Source organism: Ciona intestinalis, chromosome 9, assembly GCF_000224145.3.
Source record: "Ciona intestinalis chromosome 9, KH, whole genome shotgun sequence".
NCBI classification, from domain to species: Eukaryota; Metazoa; Chordata; class Ascidiacea; order Phlebobranchia; family Cionidae; genus Ciona; species Ciona intestinalis.
In genome coordinates this window covers 2,013,744-2,030,032 of record NC_020174.2, presented here as the reverse complement: position 1 = coordinate 2,030,032, position 16,289 = coordinate 2,013,744, and the positions used below count along the sequence as shown (strand labels likewise).

General features: G+C 33.7%; 1 protein-coding gene across 2 annotated transcripts; it reads left to right on the top strand.

Annotated features, from left to right (window-relative positions):
• Positions 1 to 1,350: 1,350 nt before the first annotated feature.
• On the top strand, positions 1,351 to 16,237 carry LOC100185031 (villin-1). Of its 2 annotated transcripts, XM_002125613.5 has the most exons (20): positions 1,351 to 1,500; positions 2,203 to 2,277; positions 2,669 to 2,744; positions 3,253 to 3,373; positions 3,753 to 3,972; positions 4,358 to 4,462; positions 4,811 to 4,908; positions 7,551 to 7,562; positions 7,950 to 8,028; positions 8,396 to 8,494; positions 9,423 to 9,576; positions 10,397 to 10,497; positions 10,785 to 10,922; positions 11,824 to 11,982; positions 12,386 to 12,495; positions 12,869 to 13,000; positions 13,342 to 13,576; positions 13,926 to 14,117; positions 14,766 to 15,011; positions 15,476 to 16,237. In XM_002125613.5, exons 1-20 carry the CDS (start codon positions 1,426 to 1,428, stop codon positions 15,587 to 15,589), a joined length of 2,541 nt encoding a protein of 846 aa, XP_002125649.1. In that variant the 5' UTR covers positions 1,351 to 1,425; the 3' UTR covers positions 15,590 to 16,237. The 2 variants fall into 2 exon arrangements, with proteins under 2 accessions (XP_002125649.1, XP_018668862.1); XM_018813317.2 differs by lacking the exon at positions 7,551 to 7,562.
• The last annotated feature ends 52 nt before the right edge of the window (positions 16,238 to 16,289 follow it).

Genomic DNA, 16,289 nt, shown 5'->3' with positions numbered 1-16,289 from the left:
TTTGTGTTTTTTTGCCTTGCTTGGGTAAAAAAATGCGAAGAATGTTATTTTAATTTGAACCCTTTTACTATACCGCGGTCCATTAAGACAATCCAGAAATCTCCAACCAAGCGGTTTTTGGTCGCTACTAGTGACAATTTAGCAGGTAGAATGTATTCATAGGGATATTATTCCCTAAAAATATAAACGTTATCATTTTCTTCGTGGGCTTACCTATATTCATTAAATTACCGTCGAGAAAATATAACAAAAGGTGTCCCATCCTCCCCTCCCCTACTATATTTAGTTACTGTGTTTAACTAAGTATACGAAGTGCCAATACAACTGTACTTTAATTTGAAACTTCAAATTATTTGATTTGTTTACATTATACATATATTTGTTATTCACCTTCCTGTATTCCGTGTATTGAATAATATTTGATAATTTATCATTTCCCGTTCAACCTTTGTATTTATTTATTGGTCATACAGTATTAGATAGGCAGCTACTTGTTGGTATGCGGTTTCTGTTGCTAGCTGGATACCTAGCAGAGAGCTATGCTCATAGTTAAGGTGGCCACACCCATATGGTTAAGCAGTTGCAAAAGCTTCAATATTGCGCGAGTAGAATTAGTGTTTCATTTTTGTTTTGACCGTTCAGATAAAGCAGGTTTTTAGTTTTTAGTTTTGTAATAATAATCGTTGGTACAGATTACCCGTTTAGGTTTAAATAAGAGGTGCTGTTTAAGGTTTTTAACAAATGAAACGTCATCGGTTTTTAACAAATGATACCTCACGCAAGATTTAAATGTAAACTGGTTAAACATGAGGTTTACTATGGTTTGATGTAATTTTGTACTTTTCTTATTGTTGAAACTGTGCAGCTAGTAACGTGCTTATTATTAGGATACCTATTACCAGTAAAGGTTCGGTTTTGTAATTTTTTTAATGTAGGTGTTCAAAGGGTGGCGCTAGAGCCCAGTGTAACGTATTGACATAAAACCTTTTTCTCAACTCTCTTGTCAAGGGTTGTTAGAAAACGTTCGAGATTAGACAGCGTAAAAGCATATTCAGCGTAGATAGTTTGACAATTTCTCGAATTAGTTTCGTTTCAAAGAAACTTTAAGTAGTTGTAAGAAACATATTAAGTGCTATATAAGTGGTCAATCACATTTAGACAGCATGTATATCACTACAGTGCGACGATATATAAGCTATTATGTAAACATCACTTTGTGAAAGCTGCTAATTCACGTCAGTAAAACATATATCAACAATCATTTAATCAGGCGTTACCGTACGATTTAATAGCAGTTGTAGGTACATGTGAATTAAGTGTACCTGATAACCGATTGCGTTGATAATTTGTATGTTTTATGTTTAACAGGTTTAGACTTACAGATTGTTGGTTGTTTTATCTGAGTAGAAGTATCAGAAAAGAGTCATGGCCCCGGAAATTTTCCATGAAGAATTCGAAAAGGCCGGTAAACGAGAAGGAATGGAAATATGGAGAGTAGAAGTAAGATTTCTATTTTATTTATTTTTTTATATAAGAACTACTAATAAGTATTTGAATATCACATGCAACGTTTTAAGATGCAAAAACACGAATTTTCTGGTCAGTTTCAATACGAACATGACAGCCCATAAATAGGATACGATGTAAAATACGTTTATTTTACATTTTACATCATTGATGATGGTATCAGTTTTTTAAAACGTTACTAATGAAAATCGTATCTTACAGTTATACGTATGGGCTGTAGTGTTTATATTGAAACAAACCATTTAAAGTTGTGAAAAATACATTCGTTTTTATTCAAGTCAAGTACTTTTAAAGCACCCTCGTCTTAATAAAGTTTGGTGCGGCAACTTGTTTTGTTGTTCTAATAAAGAACATTTGGTAGTGTGATAGAGTTGCAATACGCCTGGATTAAAATGTGTGAAAATATAATTATTAACTAAGTGTCGCTGTAGTCACGAGCGTGCCGACTCATTCTTAAAATTGATAGCAATGTAAATAATGACAAAAAAGGCTCCTGCTGGTATATAAGGTTTATAGGCTAACTATAGCTCAACGCATTTCTAGTCTTCGGGTACACAATGTCGGTCATATAAAGCAGACAGACACCCTTTTGAATACTGAACCTTTCCCGACTGGTTTCGACTATGAAAACAAACACTAAACTAGTCACGTTTGAACTTGTTTTATAATCTTCAGAACATGGAAGTGGTTCCAATCCCGAAGAAATCATACGGAAGCTTTTTCTCTGGCGATGCCTACATCATACTTGTTGTAAGAAAACACACCTTGTGTATTGTATAAGTGTTTAAACACAATAAAACATTTAAATGGCATTAACGTTTAAAAACTGCGGCGTATCTTTACATTACATGTAGGCCCGATGTATATATATATATATATATATATCAGGTTTGTGGGACACCTTTAGCACCTAATATCCAACAATCATGATCGTGTTTTAAACAATTAACAACAGTCTATGAGAGTCTTGTAAAAACGATTTAATAAGTCTTTAAATGTTCTTTGTTTACTATCAAATGGCACCAGAAAATAAAATAAAAAGGTGTCCCATCTTCCCCACCCTACTGTATGTGTTTTAATATAGTAACTAATATTCACCAATATATCGTATTATTTATGTTTTCCTTTATAACTTAACCAGACACGTAAGATGGGCAGTGGAGCTTCGTACAATCTGCATTTCTGGCTTGGAAATAACTCAAGTACAGATGAACAAGGTAATCAACGTAGTGCACATTACAATTATAGTTCAGAATATATGGAACTTATGATATAGTAGTGTGGGCTGTGATACGATATACTGTTAGCACCCGAGAACTTCTTAATACACTGTATTGAGTAGGGCAGTGGACCACGTAGAAACTAAACCTCATATTTCCTAATCGTATTTAAAACAATTAACAACGCACTTTTACAGTCGCTAGGCAACGGTTATATAATTTTTAATTTTTTTCTATACTACCGAATGCGACGAGAAAAAAAGAATTAAAACGTGTTCCATTTCCCCCCATTTCGCTTTAGCACATAATATTTAAATACCCTGTTAGTACTTTGAACAATTAACGACGTTCTATGGTAATCGTGAGGATACGGTTTTATAATTCCCTAAATGTTCTGTGTTTACTATCAAATAGGACGAGAAGACCGAATAAAAATGTGTCTTATCTTCTCCCACTCTACTATATTTTTGTGCAACATAAAAGTGACAAAACATAAAACGTGCAGGTGCTGCCGCTATGCTGGCTACACAACTTGACGACTATCTTGGTGGGGACCCAGTTCAATACAGAGAAACACAGGGCAACGAGTCGACGATGTTTAAGGCCTACTTCAAAAGTGGTATCGTGTAAGTAGCTCTCGTGTAATGGCTTGTTTTTGTTGCCAACTACGCGAGAGTCGACATATCGCTATAACACAAACGGTGCTATGTAAGAGTTGATACTTATTACATACTGCCCTTTATGAGAGTCGGGCGGTTACCCCGAAGCGGGCATGAATTAGTAATAATAAGGCTATCACAACAAATGTACTATATGGTGTGCACAGCTGCAGGTTTAATTACGTAGTTTGCAGCGCCCTGCTGTTCATGTAATAACTGACATGCTGTTAATGTTAAAACTGACGCGTTTTAAATATGAACAACAATTCCGTGTAATGCTGTATTCGTGTACGTTTCTGTCACGACGTTTTAAATGCGTTGCGTTACATTGCCTTATCTGTTACAGCTACTGTAAGGGTGGAGTAGCATCTGGGTTTAAACACGTCGAAACCAACCAGTATGATGTCCGACGTCTATTGCGCGTAAAAGGAAGAAAAACTGTGAATGCGACCGAGCAGGACTTTGCTTGGACATCATTTAACCTGGGCGATGTATTTCTTGTTGATTTGGGCAAGATTATCATTCAATGGAACGGACCTGAGAGTAATAGAATGGAACGATTGAAGGTTGGATACACTTTCACGCTTCTTACCTGAAACACATCTCATTTTTATTTAAAAACTTATTTTTTTCACCACAAAAACAGACACACATAAATAGTACTAATATGCTTTTATCGTTAAAAATAGGTACAAAACTAGTGCAAAAAGGCTGTTCTGGTATATGACAAACATGTTTATATTGGCAATAATGCTACTTTAATAGCGGGATCTTTGTTACTGTATATTCAAAGGAAAAAAATAACATAGTACTGTTTACAACCAAAAAGGACGATAAAATAGAATGAAAAGGTATCCCATCTTTTGCCACCCATTGCCTACTAAAAATTTGTTTAGTAAGCCATGCCCCACCCTACTATATATATGTTACGTAAACATGTATTTATTTCAGGCTACCATCCTGGCCAAAGATATTCGTGATCGTGAGCGTGGTGGACGAGGTCAAGTCCTTATCGTGGATGGGGAGAACGAGAAAACAAGTGACAAGGCGTATGGGGTGAGACATATCTATATACTGGAAGTTTACGTAATCGTTGTTTCTTCAGTTTTATAGTTACGCAGACGTTACTAAATAATATTGTGGTGTAAGATGGATAACGTAAGCATATAATTTTGCATATTTTATATTCGCTTTTCTAACAATTAACAACGCTCTTTTAAAGACGTATAAGGATACATATAGTTGTATCAATAATCATTGGCTACTACTATGGGACGGTGAAATGAAATCAAAACATCCACAATCTACCCCAGCATACTATATCATGAGTATTGCGTCAAACTTAATTGTTTGAACACCATGGATGTATATTTATGAATGTTTTAACACGTCTTACATTTATAGGCCATGCTGAAATTGTTGGGCGACAAACCAAAACTGAATCCAGCTATACCAGATGAAATTGCAAGCAGGAACAAACTCAGTCAGTTGAAGCTTTTCCAGTGAGTATTGTTATTGTTATAGTATTGTTATAATTATGCCTGCTAGAGCTAGAGAATATGTTATTATATAAATACAATATTTATCTTCTAAATCTAAGTAACGGTGTTTAGGTCTTTAAACAAGATGCTCAGCTAAATATAACATCATTTAACGAATTTTGAATGTATAAGTCTTTTACACAAGTCTTATACATTATATAAATATTGATGTTTCAATATTAAATTGTTCGGAATCGTATGCGTCCGACGTAAAAATACTATTGGTCACACTAGAGTTGCCTTAGGGTGGGGTAAGATGGGACAAGTATTCGTGCTATTTGATCGTCCCATTTGGTAGTAAACAAAGAAAATTCAAAGAAACATATAACCGTAATTCCACGACTTTGAAGGAGTGTTGTTAATGGTTAAAAACACGATTAGAAAATATGGGATATATGCGATAATGGTATCCCATTTTACCCCAAACTACTATATGTAGCGAATATGTGGTAATATGTAATGAAAAGCTTATAAAAATTTAAATGCAGAAACGAGAGTGTTTAGTTCATATTAAAAAGCGTTGGTTTTAAAAACGTGTTGATTACAGTAACTGGCACTATCATAGGCATATACGTTTGTCATTTACACGAGTTAATAATTGACATGCTGTGTTCCGAAGCTGATTGTTTAATTGGAGCTTTTATTGCTTAGAAGTGTTGCCCATACTATGCGTGTGTATGCAATGGTTTCCTATATGGGATAGCTTTTGATATTCACACGGCAACACTGGCAAGGTTATCGTTTGCAAAGTCATATGTAAAGTTTTCTCTTAAACGAGCAAACTTTGTTTAAGCAGAAATTCCAATGAAGTTTGTACAGTGCACCATAAAGCTGTTTTACTTGTGTTAGTGGGCCAATGTTCCAAAACGTTTTGCTGGCGCAAATGTCACATAAACTTGGAAGTCAGTTTGCTAAGCAAAATACGAAACTGCAGAAACGTCAGTCACTAATTTATAGCTGGTAGCTGGTTCTTCAATACATGATATAAATTATAGAAATATAGAATTATAGGGACGTCGGTTATTGATTAAGTAATGACAACTCTGTTTACCGTACCTTTGCCTCGCTCCCTTTTATTGTGACGTAACAAAAGGGTTCTTTCTTCGCCCAATCAAGGACAAATAAGCTTCGAAAAATTCTTTCGGGTAAAACTTATTGTGTGACGTTTTTATCACAAAAGCGTTTTAAAGTACGATTATAATGTACGACCATCTGTAGCATAACACGGTGCGTATGGTGTGTACAGTTATATGAAATATTTATTAGCTCTTTCAAATACTCCGCGGTAATTGTAGCTGTCAACCCAACAATTACTTCAATTCAGTCAGGTTCATATTACAATGTTACTGTTCTAAAATAACCCACATCCACACAAGTACTGCACTAATAGATACAACGAACTGTAATTGTATAAAAGCAATGGATTAGCGTTAAGTGCCGTGCTATTAGCTACGATTATTGGGCCATTAGGCAAAGCTTGTAACAAGACTGTAAGCGCTTTATCCAACGTGTATATTTAAATACGGGAAACTGTTCAATTGTAAAAACAGCACTGAGTTTTACACTATTTGGGACAAAAAAAACTACATTTGTATGTCTTGTAAAGTATTTTGTCCACGAAAAAACAGCAGTATTATTCGTCATTATAACGAGAAGCAGAAATACTGCTTTTATATTTTAAAGACTGGAGTATGGCATTTCTTAGAGATTTTCTGGTCGACTTTTCCAAACTATAAACTTGTTTTAAATGTGTAATAACCAATTTTCAATACGCAAGCGAACCCTTTTCGCGCACTTCGGGCGCGACGCCGAAATTAGGTTTTGAAGTAGTTTGAACGCGCAAAAACGTTTTTTTGCCTGCTAAAACACCTTAATTTGGAAACAAGATTCACTTGGCTTATTTGGTTCTAAATTAGGTTTCGAGTTTTGAGCTGAACTTTTGGCTATTTTTAGTTTCTATTAAATTTGGGTGCTATACCTTTTGGTAAGTCCCCGAAATTGCAATATGAATACGGTACTTGTAACTTTAGTTATATATAGATGTTTTTTACGTTCGTGTGTTACTACGAATTTTGTGCATTGTAATTTAAAGAAGAATTGTTCAGACTAATTTTAACACTTCAAATATATATGAAATTGACATGTAAGCATCTATTTAATATTATTTCCAAATATTAAAATAGAAATATAGCAAGAAATTTCACTCAGCAAAATATATGCTTCATATTTATGTTTTCTTTAATTTGAACAACTTTATTTACCCTCGCACTTAAGTTGACTTTTTCTCTTGAAGTACCATTGTTGAACAAGTTTATGAAATATCTCAAAATAATATTAAATGTCTAGATTTATATCAAATAATCAAAAATGTCGAATTCATATTACATAATTAGATAACATTTGGTTATTTGCATTTATACACATTTTGAATTATAAGAAAATTATAAATTTACTTTTAATCTAATGCTAAATCACTGTAATAAAGTGTCCCATGGAAACATATGTATGCCATATTATAGTATAAGGCATTTGGTGTACACTTTATGTTTTATATAAGTTTATATCTTAATCCTTATCTTCATTTGCCATGCAAACTTATATAGAGCTTATGAACGGTAGGCTTATGTGGTGTATTATTGCATGGATGGTACCAGTGTATACGTATGGTGACCGATTACCTACTTTATTTGAATTCCATCACCTAAGGAGAGGCCATTTGTACACACAAGATGGGCAAGGCTAGTTCCAAGCCCTAACATTTCTCCACACATTATGTTCTGTCATTGTTTGGTGCCTTGTGTGTTTATGGTGAAATATCATGTGGTAAAAATGCATCCTTGTGCCAATAAGTTAAATATTTAAAATACTGGAACACCCAGTTTCGGTGCAATGCATGTTTGTTTTGTTGTTTTTTTGCTTAACCAAACCAATAAAAGGCTATTGTTTCTATCATGATGTGTTAAATTGTATATTTTTATCATTTTTTGTATAAATTTTAACAGTGTCACTGATCAAACGGGCCAACTAACTGTCCAAGAAGTTGCAACAAAACCACTCACCCAAGATTTACTTAATCACGATGTAAGTATTGTGATGCGATAACTGATAACTGATTCGAATTGTTAAGTAATAATTAACTGATCTACACCTACTTATAGTGTGGGAAGTTACATAACTGTCGTAACTCTGTTTTAAAATGCCCTGTTTTTCATTTAAATTGATAATTTTTTTCTATTTTAATTCAAAATTAAATTTAAAACTAACAAAATATTAAGAGTTTGGGCTTAGCACAAGTTAACTTTAGACTGTTGGTACACTATTTTTTTGCATTATATTTTAACATACTATTGGAGTGGCCCATTAATTAATATTGATTTTGATCACACTAAGTTTGTTTTTGTATGTTACTATTTTGGCATACTTTTTCATATTTTCTTTATTATTTCAGGATTGTTACATACTTGATCAAGGTGGCAGCAACATTTTTGTCTGGAAGGGCAAGAGTGCAAGCAAAGAAGAAAGATCTGGGGCAATGCAAAGGGCAATTGTAAGTTTTTTTTATCTGGAGCTATTGCACAATGATTTGCGCACCTGGCTCTAGTTCAGCAGTGACAGGTTCAAGGCCCATGGTAACTCCTAAGCGGGCACATGGTGTAGGAAACAGAACACCTCTGTTATAAATGCTTTTGCTGAGTTGCATTCATTCATGCAAATGTTAGAAATTAAACGGTTAGGGTTCCACAATGCATTTATAAAACATTGTTCTATTCTGTTAAATATGGGTCAGGTCCTTCGCTAATGTATGACAGGGTACCTTGGATTTAGGCCAAAGTTAGCTTAATACCCAATGTGCCAAAGTTAACTCGACATAAAGTTTGTTTTATGTACATTTTTATGATTAAATTCTGTCATTGGCCTATTTTTATAACCCTCTTTTAGAATTTAAACCATTATATTTCCAGTAAAAAATCTTTATAGGTTACTGACTTACTGTTTTAAAACATGGTAAATATTTTCCTAACTTATTATGTCAAATTACGGCCATTATTATGACATTAGGTTTACGTATTCATTATTGGTCAACATTAGCATAGAATTTATTATCATCTGTTAATCTTTAACTGATGACAACACTGTAATAAACTATCTCGACATTACAGTATGCTTACCATTACCTATCATTTTGCTTGTGTTTCATTTTCTATAAATTTTAAATCATGTATAAATATATATACATATGTCATAATTCAAAATAAAATATTTTGTTAAAATTATTTCACCAGCATTTAATTTTCATAAAAAAACAAATTTTGGTCACTTATTAATGGTACATGTGTACATGAATACATGACTGTAAATTTAAATTGTACTAAAATGTTATTTTAATGAATATTTGTATATATATGTATATTTAAAATGATATAGATCACAAACCCTTATTTTTATATCAAAAACATAATTTTCTTTTCGCTTAGGGCTACATGGAAGCAAAGGGGTATTCACATCACACAAAAATCGAGGCAGTTCCAGATGGAGCAGAATCTGCAATGTTTAAACAATTATTCAAAGGCTGGAGGTCTCATAACGAAACAGTTGGCAGGGGAAGCACTTACACAAGAGGAAATATTGGTATATGTTTAAAAACTTTAATTTTAAAAACTTTTTTTATAGGTTTTTTTAACAAATTTTAAAATAAGAATACCTACAGACTGTCATTGCAATAATGTGTAAGAAATTTGCTCAATAATAAAACAGGTATTTTGACTAGAGTAGATTATGCATTATAATATGATGCATTAAAATTGTGCTTGAGCATTTTATACACCCATAACTCGGCCATGTTTGCATTCTGTTTAGTCAATTACCGAACATAAGAATGATTTAACAGTTGGTCGTTTCCCGGTCCATTGTGTGCGTTTATGATGTCACAAAGCAAACCTGGGGTGTGGTGACGGCAGCCATAACCTTATTTGGGCATCAGTAATGCAAAGAGAGCCACGGCCTAATTTATTTAGTAAAATCATCTTTTTTAGATTCTTTTTAAATAAAAGACCAATATTGTCTTTTTAGGCATGTGCTATTTTTGGAGAAATCATAATTTTAGGGTTCCATTTAAATGAGATACTGATAATGCCATTTTAGGCCAAATATCTATCTTTTATAGTACCCTATATATTCGACTTAATTTTTGCCTGTTATGTATTTCGTGCCACTTGGTATTCATCTGCTTTTTTACATTTTTTTTACTTTTTTATTATAAGTTTTATACTACTAATAATCTTTTAGTAGCTTGTATAAAAAAAAATGCAGAATGCATTCCCTAATGAAGGTTTGCCTGATAGGCCAATAAAACATCGTAAATACATTACGTTTTTATACCTCTGTAAAAGATTATTTACATATTGCCTGATCTAAAAAAACACTTAATATTTTGTATTGTAATTTGCAGCTAAAGTAGCGCATGTGAAGTTTGATGCCACCACCATGCACGCACAACCTGAACTTGCTGCACAACATAGAATGGTGGACGATGGAAGTGGTGATGTGGAGGTATTGAAGTTAAAAAATTAATCAAAATATTATTTTTTTTAATAAATCTCAGTATACTGTAAAAGATTCTCACTATACAGTTAGGAGGGACACGTTTCCATTCTCTTTTCTCTTTTTATTTGGTAGTGAACAAAGAATATTTACAGAATTATATATTGGAAGCACCAGGTCTTTAAATAAGTGTTGTTAATTGTTGAAAACACGATCAGGAAATATAGGATTTAGCCTAATAGTATCCAATCTTACCCGGCAGTACTATAAATGTAAACAAATTTTTCGTTTTCCAGATCTGGAGAATTGAAAACAATGAGTTGGCCGAAGTAGACAGAGATACTTATGGTCAATTCTATGGGGGGGATTGCTACCTTATTCTCTATACCTACCTTAATAATGGAAAGAAGAACTATATCATCTACTATTGGCAGGTGAGATTTATGTAAGATCTAATGAATGTACAAATGCAACTTTCTTTTACCCTCACATGGCCCGAAAAGAAAATCGTGATAATGTAGATGTTCTGTTTTATATCTTGTGTGTCCTGTCAGCTTACATGTTGCCATGTATTTAACTTTGTGGGTGATTGTTTTTATAGACAGCCCATTAGTGACCATTGGATTGAATTAACTAATATAGAGATACGGAACAGATGGTGTAGAATGTTGATGAAGCACACAGTAATTAACTAAACCATTGAATCTGTACTGATTTTTTCCTCTATGAATGAAACATTAAACAACAGCTAGCAACTGTAATTATTTTCTTCAACCATGTTGCATTATTTAAACAGGCAACACCCTGGTTTTAAATAATGTATAGTTTCAGCTTAAAATGATTATGTTCAAACTATCTGTAGTCAGATGTTTCTTTACCAAAGATAATAAGATTGTAGTTTTAAACCACAAACAATAATTACTGTTTCTGTTAAATGAAGATACGTTTAATTGTAAAGCCAGCTTCCCCCATTGTATACGTTTTTTACAAACAATTTTCTTCTAATTGCATCTTTGTTTAATTAGAAAAAACTAGCATGCTTTTAACGGCTGTTATTTTGTTATAGACAAGATATTTTTTTGTTATCCAGGTTATTGTTTATTTTTTGGGGGTATTTGGGGTAAGCAAGTGTTTTTGGGGCTGAAAAAGCTATAGCCCAATTTTTTTTATTTGACAAGTAGTTTTTATCAGTATCCTCATTCCCTCCTCTTTGATGTTTTAACTAACTTGATCTTTACTACCGCATTAAAAGAGAAATAAAAATTATGTTATGAACTGGTTTGGTTTAAATGACATTTTTTTAAATAAAAATCCTAAAATCAACCTCATGCACAGGGTCGACATGCCACACAAGACGAGATCACGGCATCTGCATTCCATGCGGTGGCGCTAGACGACAAATACGATGGGGCACCGGTTCAGATTCGTGTTATTATGGGGAAAGAACCAAAACATTTCATGGCCATGTTCAAAGGAAAACTCATCATATTTGAAGTAAGAGGTTTCATTAAATTCATTAAAAGTAGAACTTAGGTTAAGTCTGCTATTTTTAATAAATTTTATCAATTATGAGTTGCAATTGGCTTAAAGTTTAAGTTACATTATTCAGAGCGTCGTGTTCAAGTTACAAATTGACAAACAGCTGTGTTGAGGTTTCCAATTTTTCCTTCCATTTTCCATATTCCCAATTGATTTACCCTACAACTAGTATGAAAGTAAATATTAAAGTAAATATTAACGACAAACCCTAATGATCCCTTGATGGTATAAATGGGAAATCTTTCCTTGACAGCTCGGCCAAGGTTAGATACTGTCTTGCGTTCACTTTTATTTATGTACACCTTGCTGGCAACAACAACACATAAGTAAATATTAATTAACAATTTAAACCTTCCAGGGTGGAACATCCAGGAAGACTGAGGAACCAACTGAAGCTCCAGCAAGGAGACTTTTCCAAGTTCGTGGAACGAATGAGTTCAACACAAAAGCTGTAGAAGTCAGTTCTGCGTAAGTATTTTTTTGGGAACAAAATTTTATAGTTATTTGGTTTATATGTTTATAAAAGGCGTAGTATTCATAATAAACATCTATAATTATACGCATAAATAAGATGCAAATTTTCGAAATATACGATTTTGTATTTGTATTTCAATTGGCTTAAGTTTGTGATACTTAAAGGTCCTAAATTTGAAGAAATATTGGCATTTCATGTAGTGAATGATTGAATAAATACAACTTAAATTATCCTCATGTGGCTGGAAAAAGACAGTAGTTATAACATAGTGTTCTGTTTCACACACCTCGTGCCTGCTTACGAGTTACTACAAACCGTTTGTAATAACATTAAAATCATGTACTTTATTTCTTGTACATTATTCAGAGCGTCATCTCTTAATTCAAACGATGTCTTTCTGTTCAAGACACCACTGGAGATGTACATGTGGTGTGGTAAAGGTTGTAGTGGGGATGAAAGAGAAATGGCAAAGAATGTTTCCAAAGTCATCTCACACAGGTGAGTGAATGAATGAATGTAACTTGCTTTATCCTTGCCTGGTGGGTAATAACGGTCGATATAACTTGAGTGATTTGTTTCATATACCTCCTCCCAGCTTATAAGTTACCACATATATAATTTTGTGGATGACTATTATGGATATACTTCCAGTATATACAACAGATATAGAACCACTGGGTTGGAGCAATTGCCTTTTAGTGCCATTATCCATGACACATACGGCCACAATGATATCAGCACTTAAGTTAACCTTGTACCCCTAACTTCTGGGCTAGAGACAGGCTCGCTAACCACTGTGCCAATACAATAGTCAAAGTCATTGTTACAAATTTCCACAGAGACCTTGAGACAGTGTCTGAAGGAAATGAGAGCACTCAATTCTGGGCTGCATTGGGAGGGAAAGTTCCTTATGCAAATTCTCCTAAACTGCAAGAGGCAGACGAAGCCTCAGAAGTGGCACGACTCTTCGAATGTAGCAATGCTTCAGGAAACTTTGTGTGTGAGGAGATCTGTAACTTCAGTCAGGAAGATTTGGATGAGGATGATGTGATGTTGCTAGATACTCACTCTGAGGTACGATGGTTACCTATGAAGGGATTAGTTTAATTCATCTCTTGAGTCACTTTCTTTCTTTTTTCTTTTTTTCGGTTTTGTTAATTTTAAATTTAATGTATTTTTTGTTAAATTATTTGTTTTTTCATATATTTTATTGTTTCTTAAGTTACAGTAACAAAGGGTAAAAATGTTAAACAACGATGTAAAATAACTGAAAAAAACATTAAATGACAGTTTTTGTTACACCCCTATAGTTAAAACGGAAGTGCTAAACTTTTTGATAAAAGGTGTGACCTAACACATTTCTATGATGTGACCTTCTAATGTAAGACATCATCATTATTATGACATCATTATTACATCACAGTTGTTCTTGTGGATCGGCAAAGGGGCAAACAAACAAGAGAAAGAAGAATCTTTGGTCACCGCGATTAATTATCTTCGTACCGACCCAACTGGGTCCCGTGACCCCCACACACCAATTATAACAGTTAAACAAGGATTTGAACCTCCAATATTCTCCGGCTGGTTTATGGCTTGGGATCCATCTAAATGGAGTGTAAGTATATATGATATGAATGTAAATCTTTGTGTGGTGGGGTGATAATAATCGTTATAGTACAAGTGTTCTGTTTCAAACACTTCGTGTTCGCTGATGAGTTACCATGTGTCTATGTTTGTAACTTTGTTGGTGATTTTTTAAGCTAATATCTAGAGCCTGTGACCTAAATACATTCTGCGTAGTACTTTTGGCACCCTAAATGTATGTATAGTAGGGTGGGGGAAGATGGGACACCTTTTCGTTTAGTTTTCTCTTTCTATTTGGTAGTAAACAAAGAACATTCAATGAATTATAAAACCGTATCCTCACGACTTCCGTTGTTAATTGTTTAAAACACGATCAGGCTATTTGGATATTATGTATTAAAGGTGTCCCATCTTCCCTTACCCTACTATACTAAAAATTATGCTTAGAATTTTTTAATAGGTATGTGGTTTGCTTATCACATTAAAATAAAGTGTAACTTATGATACAAAAGTTTTCCACATATGATGTAAAAAATAACTTGTACTGTATTTATGCTTTTTTTTCGAATATAATAACCAAATGGCAGCTAAAAATTGCCAAAAAAGATCTCTGTTAGACTTATAATACGCCCGACCAAACCAACATATACATGATAAAAATTTATTTATTTTTATGCAGGGAAACAAAACATACGAAGACTTAAAACGAGAACTTGGTGGGCAGGAAGATTTGTTCGATTCCATGCTTGCTTCTGCTTTACCAGCGCGTGCAACTCAACAAGCAGCAGCAGCAGCTTCTACAACAACAAACAGCAATTCACAACCTGCTAACCATGTTGATGGGACGATCAACTATTATGGGTTGGATAAACTAACAGTGGCAGCAGAGGACTTACCACCAGATGTTGATGCTACGAAGAAAGAGGTGGATGAATAGGCAGAATGTCAGGGGTGGCTGGGGGGCATGTCACTCAAACTGTTGAAACAAGGGTGATGTCCCGTCTATCGCTGTAATGTTAGGGATGATGAATGTTGGAGTGACAGACCAACTTAGTTATAGTATTGGGTCAACAGTGGTCCAATTGGCCAATTCTGGTCCAGTGGGCCAACTGTAATGTAATAATCTGCCAACTTCGGTCTAAATTCTCAGTTATATGTTTAGAATGGGTTGTCTGAATTAGCAACCATAGAAAAAAACAAAACACCTTTTTGGGTTCACAAAATTATATGGTAACTCCTAACTCGTAAACAGGCACGGGATAAATAAAACAAAATACCCATGTTATAATGACTGCCATTGCCCCGCTATACGGGAATAAATAAATTACTTTCATTCATTTTCTAATAATTTGCTGTTTCAGTTGAATAACAACACTATTACAATTACAGCAACATTTAAGCGACAGTGACTTTGAGTTGGTATTTGGAATGAGCAAGCTTGATTTCTCAAACAAACCAGCTTGGAAACAATCGGATCTCAAAAAGAAACAGAATTTATTCTGAGTATCACACAATGGAAACCAACAAAATTAGTTTAAAAAGTCAATATTTTTTATCGATTACTGATTATTTGGCCACTTTCGGCAAAATGACGTCACATACACGTACGTACTTTACAGGGAACATAATTCATAGTGACGACATAATAGCAACTGTGACGAATGAAAGTTTGCTGTGATTTTTCGACTGTGATATATTACCAAATAATTTCTTCACAATGTAAAACAAAATATCATTTTTGTATATTATTCATATTTTAATCCTTGTCTATTATAATGTTATAACCTGCACTAAATACTAAAGCCCTGTTCCTATAAATCACATCATTCCAAAGTTAGAATGTTCCCATTATAAATTTAACGTCATCTAAACGATACGTCATCTCTATATTACGTAGCAGTATGTTATATTTCCAAATAATCAACTTTATACCAAAGAAAATGCCTGTAAACTACGTTCCTATAAATTGCAGTGTAATGTAATATAAGTAGTGGCAATGTCCGTGAGTTTTTTAATTCTTGCAGTCTTATGTTTACTGCACGTATATTGTTGTTATGTGTAGATGTGTTTAACTTGTAATTCCAATTAATCAAATATTATAATGCAATTACTAATGTGGTATAAATTGTCAATAGAATCTCATTGTGTTTATACATTCATATTAAAGCATAAACGTAACGTAATTAGACAACGAATAAGACAG

Coding starts and splice junctions, on each gene's coding strand:
- LOC100185031 (XM_002125613.5), top strand. CDS start 1,426: ATGGCCCCGGAAATTTTCCATGAAGAATTCGAAAAGGCCGGTAAACGA. Junction 4,463..4,810: donor CAAGTGACAAGGCGTATGGG/GTGAGACATATC, acceptor TTACATTTATAG/GCCATGCTGAAATTGTTGGG. Junction 13,577..13,925: donor TGCTAGATACTCACTCTGAG/GTACGATGGTTA, acceptor ATTACATCACAG/TTGTTCTTGTGGATCGGCAA.